Genomic DNA, 13,584 nt, shown 5'->3' with positions numbered 1-13,584 from the left:
TTTACCCAACCACCTCCCTCCCCCTCCCTCTCTCTCTCTCAAACAATTCCATCTATTTTTTTTATTTCAATAAATTTCATTTAATATTTTTAAAAATATCTATGTACATTTTGCACAAAAAAAATTATTATTACGTTAGGCATTGTATTGTACTCGACTCTACTCATGCAAAATAACGTCATTATTGTATTTTCATTCAATAATTTATTAAGAAATTAACTTTTTATTGTGCTTTATTATTTTTTTAAATACTTTTTATTTAATTTTTAGTTACATTTACATAATGGTTAATTATAGTCATGAAATATGATGATGGACTCTCTTTTCGTCTAGAGCTAAGTTTTTTTGTATTTCTATATAATTTAGGTTGCCTATTCAAAGTTATTGAAATTCGAGATTCGAACCTCAACCAAACTAACATCGGTTAAATATTTAGATCTAAAAATTGTGATTGGAAATAAAATCACCGAATCAAATGAGTGCGGTTGGTTGGAGGAAATTTGGATAAAAATAAAACGACATAATTAGGGTGGCTACAGCCTAATTTGGATAAATTATAATATTAATAAAGGAATAATTTCGACAAAGGAAACTAAAATAAATAAATAAAATCAAAGTGGGGCCCACGTATTCAACGCTGTGGATCATTCCATGTTTCTTGGCTTTTGGCACTGTCCAAAGGCTCTCTTTTTTTATTTTATTTTATTATTATCCTCAAAACAATATTACTTTTTTTTTTTTTTTTTTTTTTTAATGTCAAACCAAAACATTTGGAAACCTCGTTTACTCAACAAGATTATAAGTGATAGAAAATCATATTTTGAATTAAAAATTATTCTATTTGAATTCATCAAATACTTTATAAAATTAAATTTTCTTTTTAAGTTAAATGATAATTAATTGATTAAAATTAATTAAATATTGTTAAACTCGGCTTAAGAGTCGTTTCATCTTTTAATATATGTTTTCATATAGCACCAACGTTTAGGACATTTGGCTACTACTACTACTCCTGTCTCAACCCAGTATTAAGTCTAATCTATATAGGGTTAGTCGATGTGGCAATTGAGATTATTTGGGTTATTTCAATGATGAAAGAACTTGTTTTTTTCTACCATCTACAAGTATACATAGGTTGGATTCGAAAAACTTGTTTGACCAACTTGAAAGTTCGGGTTAGTTGGATTCGTAACTTGACCAATTTGAATAGAGTTCATAATCCAACCTTGAACCGTCAAGTTGTTTTTTTTTTAATTATTTAAAAAAAATCATATTTGTCCACAACACATGTTATGCTAAGAAATAGAACCTCGTAAAGTTCAAATATCAAATATTCACAACTCACAATGCACAATTAACATCAATTACAAACGTTAAATGTTTCTAATCTTCACATTGCGTTCTATAATTTTTTTTTTAAATAATTTGTTTTCTATTGAGCTATATTCATGTTGGCGATTAAACATTTTGTTCTATTACATCAATAATATATATACGTTGATATTTGAGATGGTTACAAAGAAAAAAACAAGGATAAAATTAGACAATCAAATAATATTCGTTCCAAAAAGTTTGTCTTAACTTATTATGTGTCATTTGCTAGCGATTAATTAAACCTTAACCGATTTATATTTTTATTTATGAATCTAGTTGACTTAATGATTTTCAATTTTTAGAATATGGTTTATAAAATAAATTCGAATGTTTATATGACTTGAAAATTCGACTAATTCCGACTATCCAACCCAAACCAGGTCATAAAGATTGAGTTGAGTTAGATTTTTTTTTTTCTAGTTTAGGATTGGGTTGAATTCTTCGAAAATAAAAAATTTGGTTTGGTCAACCACAACAATAAAGTTACGATTCAACCCTACAATTCGACAGTTCAATCCAACCCAACATAAAAATAGACGGCTAGATTGAGTTAAGTTGTGAACTTTGTTCGGGTTGTTTAAGACACCAATCTAACCAAAGATTTCTCCGATCAAACCTAAAACAAAAGGAATCATATTATATATATATATATATATATATATATATATATAATAATGTAATGATTAGAAATACAACACAAACAAAAACACAAAATCAAAGTGACAACAAAGTTAGTGTACTCTTTTGGCGTATTATTTGTTTCTTATCAGCTATTATATTAATTAAACCTTTAAAAAAAAATCAATTTTTAATAATAAAATGTAGCCCTAATATAGTTTTATTTAATTTTTTTAAATATATATATACACCATGGTTAATATATTATAATATTGGTTAAAAAGTTATTTTTATTTATTTATATATTGGAAACAGTTTTAACTGTAAACAGTTACTCTGGTGGACGGAGGGGGCAGTTTTTTTTTTGCAGTGATGCCACGTCATTGGCGGTGGGGGGGGCAAAATTAGCCGCCAACTTAGGAACGTGATTTCTGACATACCTTGCACGTGATTTCTCAGACAACTCCAACTCCCCTATGGGCCCCACTGCTTCCTCTTTTTAATATACATATTTAACTAATAATAACAATAATCGTAAATTTTAAGACAACAGAATCTTTAAAAAAACTTATAAAGTTGGTGTTTAAAATAAACCAAATTCATTAAAATATCTTTAAATTTTTTATTCACCTATAAATTTTAAAATTTTTAACATAATACCCTTCCAATTTTAGAAAAATTTAACGTATTTTAAATAGTCTTATTAATACCCTCTATTTTTTAAAAAAATATTTAAAATAAAGTAATTTTAAATTTTAAAAATAAAAGATCATTCATGAAAGTTTTGAAAAATCAATAATATTTTTTAAAATTTAGAGGTATTATTTTTTAATTTTTTTTTTAGTTTAAGGATATTTTTTAATTTTTTAAAAATTGAATATTTTTTTTATAGATAAATGGTATATTTAAGGGTATTTTTTATAATTAATTTGGTGTTTAAAATATTTATGAAATTAAAAAAGGGTATATATTTAAAAATATAAAATAAAATTTAAATTTCAAAGTATTTTCTAAAAAAAAATGAAAATTTAAATTTAAGAAAAATAGTCGAACAAAACAATATATGTCGCCCAAAAAAAGAACAATAATAACAGAATTTTCCTTTTTTCTGCTGACCGTTATTTTTATTATAGACGTCTCCCATCCTTTATTCAATTAATTACAAATATAAATAAATAAAATGGCCAATAATTAATATTTATTTTTCACTTCCAATATTTATGCCCAATTTATTCAATTTTCATTTTCATTTACTACCACCAATAATATTTATTCCAATTATTGTAATAAAAATATTTTTAGGTATAATTTTTTTTTTCATGCTTTCGTTGAGTTCTATTTGTTCGACTTCAGCTCCACGTCAAATCAACTTGAAATATAAGCATAATTCATCCTGCACGAGCAATAGTTTAATAGTCAAGTCAATTAATTTGAAACATGATGGGTCGTGTAAGGGTATCATAAATGGAACGACAATGAAATATAATTTTTTTATTTTTTTTTATTTTTTTTGAAATAATGGGTTTAATAAATAATTAAGACAGCATAATTGGGAGAAAAAGGGAATTAATTATTAATATAAATTTCAATTGATTAGGAGCTGTTGTGAGGCAGGCCGGGGAGATGGGTTGTTTCCTTAGGCAAGCGTGCTTTCCACTACCCACGTCACTTCTACTTCCCCCTATTAATTATTATTTATAATCACTCATTTACCATTTTGCCCCTATGGGACTTTTGGACTTGAATTTACTTATTTACCCTTTTCTTTCTACTAATTGGGGGGCAACCATGGACATGTGGGGAAAAGGTTGTTCCCATGTTGGTGCAAAATGTCATCCAATTCTTGTTTAGAGATGTTGTGTGTTGTTTAAAAATGTTCATTTAATTGAGTTCTCGCTTTGAACGGGATGGAGAATTTCTATTTTGAAGAGATTTCTTTCCGTTAACTGAATGAAGTTATAGACAAAGATTATATTCTCCGTCCCACTCGAGATCTTGCCTGAGACGAGGATTATATTTTTTTTAGGGTTTTTTTAATTTATTTTTAATTAAATTTAAATTTAAAGCCAAATTTATAATTTTTTTAAAAAAAAAGGAAAAAAAAGGAAAAAAAAGATGCGAGTGAGTGGCACGTGCGGAGGCATAATTTTGGTCGGCAAAAACGGAGAGGCATTGTGTTTTCAGGTGGGTAGGACCACGTGCCAGCTGGACCGAACAACTCCGTTTCTCTTGGTGGTAGCTCCGGGAATACTATCGAGTCAATTGCAAGCAAACGTACACGTCATGAACTTACGTGGCATCCTTGCTGGACAGTCCAACTCCCACCAACAAAAATCAATGTTGTCTTGCACTAAAATTTAATTATTGAGGTGTAACCTTTATTTAATTATATTAATAATGTATTACGTAAATTAATATAACTTTGTTGGTTAACCCATTTCTAAATATGTATTTTTAAAAAAAACATATTTGGGAAAAAATTTAAATTTAAAAATCCAAATGTATAAATAATCTATTTTCATTTGACCCGAGAACTCGACCAACCTGATTACCCAACCCAAACCATAAATCTTGGGTTATGCTAGATTTTTTTCATTTTCGGGTGGATTAAATTTTTGGAAACTGAAAAAATTAGGTTAGTTCACGTATTTACATTTTTCTTGTCGAGCCAACCACACAAACCAAAAAATAGAGTTACTGTAACATTTGTGTGAGGCGTGAATATCTAATATTTGAATTTTATGAAATTTTAATTATTAATATAAATGTATTTTAAATAATAATAAAAAGAAACATCCGGACAACCCAACCTAACTAAAAGAAGAAGGTTGGATTGGAGATTTATTCGGGTTACTCGAATAACAAACGTTCAAGTTGGTCCAAATTTTTGTCAAATTATGGACAATTATTTTAAATAGAATATATTATTTGTTTTAATTCTAGTGGTTAAAACTTTTTTTTGTTGTGCCGGAAAAAGAAAATAAATTATTTAAAATTATTTAAAACGAATTAAAAATTGAAAAAATTAATGGACAGCAAAATGGGGTAGCAATTAGTCGTACAAAAAAGGAAAACAGGGGCAGCATAATCCGGGCAGGGTAAGGCCATTTATTATTCACTCCGCGGAGCGACTTCTCAGCTCCAGAAACAATTCCACGCAGACGGTAAACAGTTATTCGCCAAAAAGGAAAAAAAAAAAAAAAAAAAAAAGATTTTGAAGATTTGATACGATATTATATAATCATAAATGTTCATCCCAAGAGTACGGGTGGAGATATAAAGATCGAAGCGCAGGGAAAAGGGATTTGCAGGCCTTTTTCGGAACTGAAACAGCCACTGTTTCTTCCAGAGACGTTGTTTTTGGCGATTTTGTCTATGCCTTTTTTCTCAATTCCCTCGCGGAGATTTTTGAACACCACTTTGTTTTTTCTCTTTTGATTCTTAGTTTCACTCGGCCTTAGATCGTCCTTATCTGTCTCGGTTTCTTTGATTTCTCTTCGTCGCTATTTAAGCAACGGTTTGAAGTTGAAAAATCGCTGTGTCGATTTGAGTTTTTGAAGATGATGATGGAGGTGGAGTGGCCTTCTTGTCTTGATGAATACGAGAAGCTTGTTATTAGGATGAACACTCCCAGGTTTGTTCTTTAATTCCCCTGTTTTTTGTTTGAATTTCTTCGGTGATTCCTGATGATTCCCGGCGTTCTCTCCGAATTGGGGCTTATTTGTTTGTTCTTTATTCAGAGTTGTTATTGACAATGGCGCTTGCTCTACGGCCACTTTGGTTAAGGTATGAAGATCTCCATTGAAACGCTCTGTTTTCTTGCGAAATTGTGTTTGATTCTGTGGCTGAAACTTCTCTTTCCGTGGGTTTGTTTTTGATTTTAAGGTTGATAGTGCTAGAAGATATGGAAATCTCTTGGAGGCTGTACAGATTCTTACTGATTTGAACCTTTCAATCAAGAAGGCTTATGTTTCTTCAGATGGAAGATGGTTCATGGATGGTAAGAAATAAGATTATGAACATGAACAGCTTAATTTTGCTCGTTGCTTCTGCCTTTTGAATGTTTTCTTATGGTTGTTTGTCCTGATTTCATTGCAGTGTTTCATGTTACTGATAAAAACGGTGAGAAATTAACCGATGAGAGCGTAATTAGCTACCTCGAGCAGGTGATTAGTAGTTGATTAATTCATTATTGATTGAATTCTCACGATGAACATTAGGTGTTGTTTCGTTGTGAGCTGAAATTGTTAACATTCTGATGCTTGTTTGTTTATGATGGAAACTCATTAATGGATCTCGGGTGTTTGTTTTATTTGGCAGTCGCTTGGGATGACTAATTATCGGAGCAGCGAAGGGTTTAACGGCACCACCACGGCGTTGGAGCTCACTGGGACCGACCGTGTTGGTCTTCTTTCGGAGGTGTTTGCTGTTCTAGCTGATCTGCAATGTGATGTGGTGGAGGCTAAGGTTTGGACTCACAGTGGCAGGATTGCTTCCTTGATCTATGTCAAGGACTGCAACTCAGGTTCTCCTATTGAAGACCGACAGAAAATCGATATCATTGTTGCACGGTTGAGGAGTGTTCTTAAGGGAGACAATGACATTCGTAGTGCCAAGACTTCGGTATCGATGGCAGTCACACACCCCGAAAGGAGACTGCATCAAATGATGTTTGCTGACCGTGATTACGAGAGGAAGCCTATCTTCAAGTCGAATGCCAACAATTCCCCCGCTGTAACGGTTCAGAACTGCACCGAGCGAGGTTACTCGGTTGTGTATGTTCAATGCAAGGATCGAACAAAACTTTTGTTCGATGTGATATTCACCTTGACAGACATGGAATATGTTGTGTTTCATGCCACAATCAACACTGCAGAAGAAAGAGCATATCTGGTATATGTCATTCTCCACGCTTGAGAGTTCAAACTAACCATTTTCGGTTCGGTTTTTGTATCTTATGGTAACGTTTTCGGTTCGGTTTTTACAGGAATTCTACATTAGGCACAGTGATGGAACCCCAATTAGCTCCGAAGCCGAACGACAGCGAGTTATTCAATGCTTAAAAGCTGCAATTCAAAGAAGAGCATCTGAGGTAAATATTGATTTTGTTTTCTTTCTTATCATTCTTCCCAACCCCAAGCTGATTAACATTGTCTATTGCAGGGTGTGAAGCTAGAACTATGCACAACAGACAGGCCAGGCCTTTTAGCCGACGTGACAAGGACATTTCGAGAGAACGGTCTAAACGTAACGAGAGCTGAGATCTCCACCACAGATGACATGGTTCTAAATACATTCTACGTGACCGATGCAATGGGAAGTGCAGCTGATCCAAAAATCATCGAGTCCGTTAGACAAAGGATCGGATTGAGTAACTTGATAGTGAAGGAACTCCCTTCGAGTTATCATCAAACAATAGAGAGGGAAGAACAGACGCACGGAGTTGGCGGGGCTGTGTTGTTTACTCTTGGAAGCATGGTGAGGAGGAATTTATACAACCTAGGACTGATCAAATCATGTTCGTGAAAGAGTTGGGTTCGATTCGATTCAAAAGAAAAGCCATTGAGAGAAGGATTGAGAAGTATTGTTTGCTTCCTCTGGTTATACGAGTCTGTGTATACAAAGAATTTAGATAAAAGAAAGGAGAAAAGGTTGGTTTTAGGGATAGTTTGGTTTATTTTAGTTTCTTAGGAACATATTTTTTGAAAGCTTAGAAGATTGGGTTTGTTGATGCACAATCACAGAGAGATTATTTTTTAGTACACATTTCATCATAGTCATGTAAATACCAAATTTTATATTAAAAAATAAATGTCTTTTAATCGACCCATTTCCATTGGTCACCTCGATGATTCAAGCTGTCCTTTTGATTATAACTATGGGATCAGGCCCGACCAATGTTCTCCTTTCTCATTCTGAAAACGTGGAATGCTCAATGTGACACGTAACTGGAAAGACAAATCTTAACGGGGGAAAGAGCTAACTTAACCTTCACGTGACAATAATAATTTTAAAGCTATAATAGGAAAAGATCGAACATATCAATTATATATTTTTATTTCTTCCATTGAAAAACACAAGGTCCTAGCTTAGAAACTTTCTTCTTGGCATGTCTCATGCAGCTTAAGTTTTAATTATTCATATTTTTTTGCATCTAATGTCAACTCCTACTAGTTGACTTTTCATTTTTCAACCCCTATTTTACTTTATACATATATAATCATTTATCAAAACTAAAAATGAAAAATTCTATAACTTTCTATTCTATGCTACATTAAGTTCCATAAATGCCTTTTAATAAATTAAAATTAAAAAAAAAATGGAATCCAATGTTTTGTGATATATTTAAATATTAGTAGAGATAATTTTATTTATTTAATTTTCAATTTCATGTTAGAATATAGTTTTAACCCTTATATTTTACCTTTTATAATTAATTAACCTTTAAAAATATACAAAACAAATTAAAAAAAATATTATAAGTAATAATTCAGGCCTTTGAAACAAAAATTAAGAATATAAAAAAGCTAAATAATTATAGAATATATTGGTAAAAAGTTATTAACAATAAAAACACATGGCAATAATATTTAGAACATATTAATAAATTATCTTTTAAGCATTTATTCATTTGCTTTTTTGGAATTTTTGAAATAAAATTAATACCTTCAAGTTAAATTACCCTTTTAAATAATAAAGTAACATGCCATTTATAACTAAAATATATTCCAACTTTAATTGAAATAATACACTTTTAAACTTTGGATAAATAATTTTTAAAGAAAAAAAAGCATCTGGTTTGGATTGGATTCAAAGCCAAAATAATGAAGTGGGTATGATAGACTCATATGAATAAAGCAAGCATTTACCTTTTGTACCCACCTCATTATTTTGGCTTTGAATCTAATCCAAACTTGTAAACCCATTAACCTTCCTTCATATATTAGTGCTAAGTGTGTATCGACGATGTCTTGAATTACATATCGTCACGTGGAGTTAGGTAAAAAGACTAATAAATTGGTTCAATTTTGTAAAATGGGAAATAACTCTATGGAGTCCGTTTATAAGAAATGCTGGTCAAAATTGTACTTGGATAATGTGAATAGTTTACCACTTCATTACATTTATTGTCTTATAGCGGACTGCTTCCGCATGCATGATTTTGTGAACTCTCGTACATAATTGGACTTTATGCTTCACTTAGTAAATATGTTATATTTCTTTATTTATTGTTACACATTGATTTAGGGTTTTGGATAGCTTGTTGTTGCTAGTTTTGCCCAGTTATTAGTTGGACTAATTGTTATGTGTCATATTTTGGTCCTAGCACTTAGTCATGAGTTCCATAGTCTCCTTGGGTTGGCTAGGTACCTTGTAGGGCGGATAGGGTACAACCCTTTTTCGTGAACTAACCAACAAAGATTAGGGTCTACTTGTTACACATGACTTAGTTGTCACTCATAGAGGATATTAGTAGCCACAGAGAGTATACTATTGCAGTTCAAATCGATGGTGTCTAGTGGGGAGAGCCATGGTTTCTTTACTGATCCAACCCGAGTGACGTAGTGATAGGTAATTTACTATTCGAGCTAGAAAATGCGAAGTAACATGTAGTTTTACTGTTCTAACCCAAGAGGGTACATGAGCAGATAGTTATTGTTCCAACATGGAATGAGCATAATGACAAATAGTTTACTGATCTTAGGGATAAAGATGTTGCTCGACACCAATAGAGCTCCATAGGTAGATAGGTATGGAACGGAATCACTATGTAAAGCAAAAAATGGCTCATCTATATTGACGAGCATTACCATAGGGCCTTTTCATGGAGTCACAGTGACTCGAGGCGCTCTTCGCGTAAGACCGATGAAGGACCTAGACATACATGAAAGCTATAGTCTAAGAGAAAGTAAAAAACTCATGGGTTGTGAACCTAGGAGGGATTGAGAACTCCTTGAAAGAGGTATACGGAGAGTTAGTTACACATTGAACTATAAAGTTTGGTACAAACATTAAATCGACATTAAGGAGTGTTTGTATACTTAGCTAGGGGTGTATACTTAGCTCTATATTTTCGTTTTTCAAAGTTTGCCATCAATTTTGCGCTAATTGTGTGTGAGTCAAATTGCCTTTGTACTGGACCATCGAGTAAGTCTCATGTGTATGAGGTAAGCCACGATCTATGGATAGACAAATACTTCAACAGCATGTCCCCCATAAGTATACGTCTACTGGGTGCCCCCCATTAATATACCCAATACGACTCCTAGGATCCTTTGTGGGCAACCACTAAACTTTGTATAACAAGTAGATCCTAACCGTCCTAGGAAAGTTCACAATTAAGGGTTACTCCCCAATTATCTGTACCCGACATACCTATGGGACCTAAATGTAGGTTCTATGGCAAAGGAAATGTGATTCATATATCTTTTGGGGGCATACGTGAGTCTTTAGCATGCTCCTCCGAGTATTTCATACATATATAAATGTCTAACATGCTCAAACAAACGTTTAACAATCATACAAGACATGCTCTGAGTCCTAAAATATGTTTGGACTAATTAAGGAAGCCCCTAAGCTTTGGACCTCTCTTAGGTGCAGATTGATTTAATCAATTAGGATCCAAAGACGACCTTTGAGTTAGAAACCCTTAGCTTTCCTCTACGTTCTTGGTGTAAGTTAAGTTATTAAATTAAAGTCCTAGTTGTTCTTGAGACTAGGATTCACAGATTGTAAGTTGTAACTTGTTTGTTTGGACATAAAAACCAGTTAAGTGACTTTACTGCTGCTATGCCAAGTGCTGAGATGGGAATTCGTGAGCTGACTGAAATGCTATGTTACAAATGAAAAACATGATGAAAAATGCTCATCGTTCGTTATTTTCTTTCTCCTTTTGTAAGTTTGAAGGTGTACATTTTGATTCTCTTGTTTCAACTTCGATTTCATTGATTTAATTATGCTCTTCTGATGCCCACTTCCTATTGTGCATGATATTATAGGTTGATTATTCAGCATTGTTTTGGGTTTGGTCCAAATTAGATATTATAGGTTCACATACTTCCTATTGTGCATGGTATTCGTGATCGTTCGTTTTTGAACTTACAAATATCTAATTGTAGTTCAAGTTTTTTTTTAAGCTTACCACCGTTTATTCAATCTTTCTGTTCTTGTGTTTTATAGATTGATGATGATGAGAAGGTCACAATGATCGATTTTCCACAAATGGTTTCTGTCTCGCATCGTAATGCACAAATGTAAGAAGTGCAATATGGAGATTCTATTTTGAATCAAATATTGATTTTTCGGGTTACAATGTTTCTCGTATCATATGAATCCTAAAGTTCATGTTTCTATTAGCTTATGCTTTACGTGACGATCTTTTTAAGTTTCGTTTTTCAATTTCAGGTATTTTGATCGTGATGTTGAATGCATCTTCAAATTTTTTAGGAAAAGGTCAGTGATGTTGTAAGAAACAATAAGAATATTTGATGTTACAAGAAGTTGAAGCTTTCATGTTACATACTTCTCATGGAATTTCTCTTCAGCTAATTTGCATGCAAGATTGAAAATTCTAAAGAACAATATAATACTGCTTTTCGAGATCGTGCAGTTATGGTCTCTGTGTTCTGGTTGCAACTTTTTACGTTCCGTTCTTAACTGGAGTTGGTTAGCATCACGAGCTACACGATTTGTGAGGTGTAGATTAAATCGTAGCAAGTTTAATCGAAGTATGTGAACAACATGTTAGAACTCGACTAGTAGGTTTGCATGTTATCTTGAGGTGTAGCACATTATTGATATGCTAAAGACTTTCAGTTCCTTTCTCTTACAGGTTTAACATGTCATTCCATGAGACTGTGGATGACGAAAATGATGTAGAGATCGACAATGATGAAGGTGCGAGGCCTTGCTTTTCTTCGATATCAAAAGGTGCTGGAAGTCTAGACAAGGAGCTTGCTGCCAGTGGTTTCACACTAAAGGATCAGGAAGACATTGAAAAGGTATAGAAAACCATTTGGACTTAATTGGTTAACCAGTTCATTCTAAACTTATTGGCGATTGTACGACATGCAGTTTTTTGAAGGTGGAATCGAGGGAGATGCAGATTCAGGCGATGAAGAAGCTGAAAGCTTCAAGTTTGATGAAATGGACACCAATGTGGTGGAACAACATCTACACATGTCAGACGAGGTATTCATTTTATCATTTTGATTCCAACGGATCTAATCATATCATTTTATCATTTTGATTCGAACGGATCTAATCATAGTTCAAAATTTAGGATCATCTTTGTAACAGCCCGTTCTTCCTTGGGCTTTCCCTTCCGGGTTTTCCCTTTTGGGCTTTCCCTTAAGGTTTTTAAAACGCGTCTGCTAGGGAGATGTTCCCACACCCTTATGAAATGTTTTGTTCTTCTCCCCACCGTTGTGGGGTCTCACAATCCACCCCCTCCCCCCTAGAGGCCAGCGCCCTCTCGTTGGTATTCGTTCCCTTCTCCAATTGATGTGAGACCTCTCAATCCACCCCCTTCGGGGCGCAACATCCTTGCTGGCACACCGCCTTGTGTCCACTCCTTCATGGCTCAGCCTCCTCGTTGGCGCATCGCCCGGTGTCTGGCTCCAATACCATCTGCTTGGTTGGAAGAATTATTTTATGTATGATGACATGTTTCCGTGACCCTTGCACGTGTCATGTATAATGTTATGCTATGATATGCTATGTTATACTATGATATGTTGTGTTATGCTAAGTGATGTGTTAAGATATGTCTATTCTACCGTATGCCAAGTAAAGCTATGTATGTTATGTTATGTCATGTGATGTTAAATTACTTGAACACGTTAAGTAGAGTTATGATACGTCATGCTATCATATATGAGTAAATAGATGAGTAGTTTACGTTAGGGGTTAATTTCGAGACTTGAACAATGGGACCCTACCTTTTCACTGGCTCGGGAGAGATTTAATTGATGATAAAATTGTTAAATAAAGTTGAGTAAAACTGATTTTGAAGTTATTAATTGAGATTTATTTTATGAAGGCTCTTAATTAATGATTTAATTTTTGTAATAATTTTAATTATTTCCGTTCTAATTTAACACAATAAAAAATTCAAATGTATGAGTACAATACCCTAATTTTGACTTGGACCAAGTCAAAATTTTCAATTATTGACAAAAATAAAAATAAAAATAATAATAATAAAAAAACTTCTCCCACATTGATTTGACGAGTTGAACAACCTTAAATTAATCATAGGTGTATCAAATGATATTAAAATTTAAAATTAATTATCTTAATATAATTCACTTAAATGTAATTTACTCACATTAAATCTCCAAATTAGCTCATTCAAATTCAAATTAATCACCTAAAATTAAAATAATTTATCTAAAAAAAAGAGTAGAACATTGCCTTTATTTCTATTTCCTTATTCATATTATTTTACCCTTAATTTATTTAAGTTGAAAATACAAATAAACACCCATTTATTAATAAATAAACAATTTTAAAACATTCACACGAGGGGCAAAATTGGCAAAAAAAAAAAAAAAGTTATTTCAACCATATAAATTATAATAAGCCTTTAAT

General features: G+C 32.7%; 2 protein-coding genes across 3 annotated transcripts; both read left to right on the top strand.

Annotated features, from left to right (window-relative positions):
- Positions 1-5,214: 5,214 nt before the first annotated feature.
- LOC111498405 (ACT domain-containing protein ACR8-like) lies at positions 5,215-7,781 on the top strand. The gene is made up of 7 exons (XM_023149638.1): positions 5,215-5,626; positions 5,733-5,778; positions 5,878-5,992; positions 6,091-6,158; positions 6,313-6,885; positions 6,980-7,084; positions 7,156-7,781. Exons 1-7 carry the CDS (start codon positions 5,553-5,555, stop codon positions 7,516-7,518), a joined length of 1,344 nt encoding a protein of 447 aa, XP_023005406.1. The 5' UTR covers positions 5,215-5,552; the 3' UTR covers positions 7,519-7,781.
- Positions 7,782-11,072: 3,291 nt separating this feature from the next.
- LOC111498539 (serine/threonine-protein kinase RIO2-like) lies at positions 11,073-12,221 on the top strand. 2 transcript variants are annotated; one of them, XM_023149832.1, is made up of 5 exons: positions 11,073-11,118; positions 11,151-11,246; positions 11,398-11,445; positions 11,825-11,993; positions 12,067-12,221. In XM_023149832.1, the coding sequence occupies exons 2-5, from the start codon at positions 11,197-11,199 to the stop codon at positions 12,202-12,204; spliced, it is 405 nt and encodes a 134-aa protein (XP_023005600.1). In that variant the 5' UTR covers positions 11,073-11,118; positions 11,151-11,196; the 3' UTR covers positions 12,205-12,221. The 2 variants fall into 2 exon arrangements, with proteins under 2 accessions (XP_023005600.1, XP_023005601.1); XM_023149833.1 differs by having other exon boundaries at positions 11,809-11,993.
- The last annotated feature ends 1,363 nt before the right edge of the window (positions 12,222-13,584 follow it).

This window comes from Cucurbita maxima, unplaced genomic scaffold (assembly GCF_002738345.1).
Source record: "Cucurbita maxima cultivar Rimu unplaced genomic scaffold, Cmax_1.0 Cma_Scf00025, whole genome shotgun sequence".
Classification (NCBI taxonomy): Eukaryota; Viridiplantae; Streptophyta; class Magnoliopsida; order Cucurbitales; family Cucurbitaceae; genus Cucurbita; species Cucurbita maxima.
The sequence above is the reverse complement of the archived record's forward strand: the minus strand, read 5'-3'. Positions and strand labels throughout refer to the sequence as shown.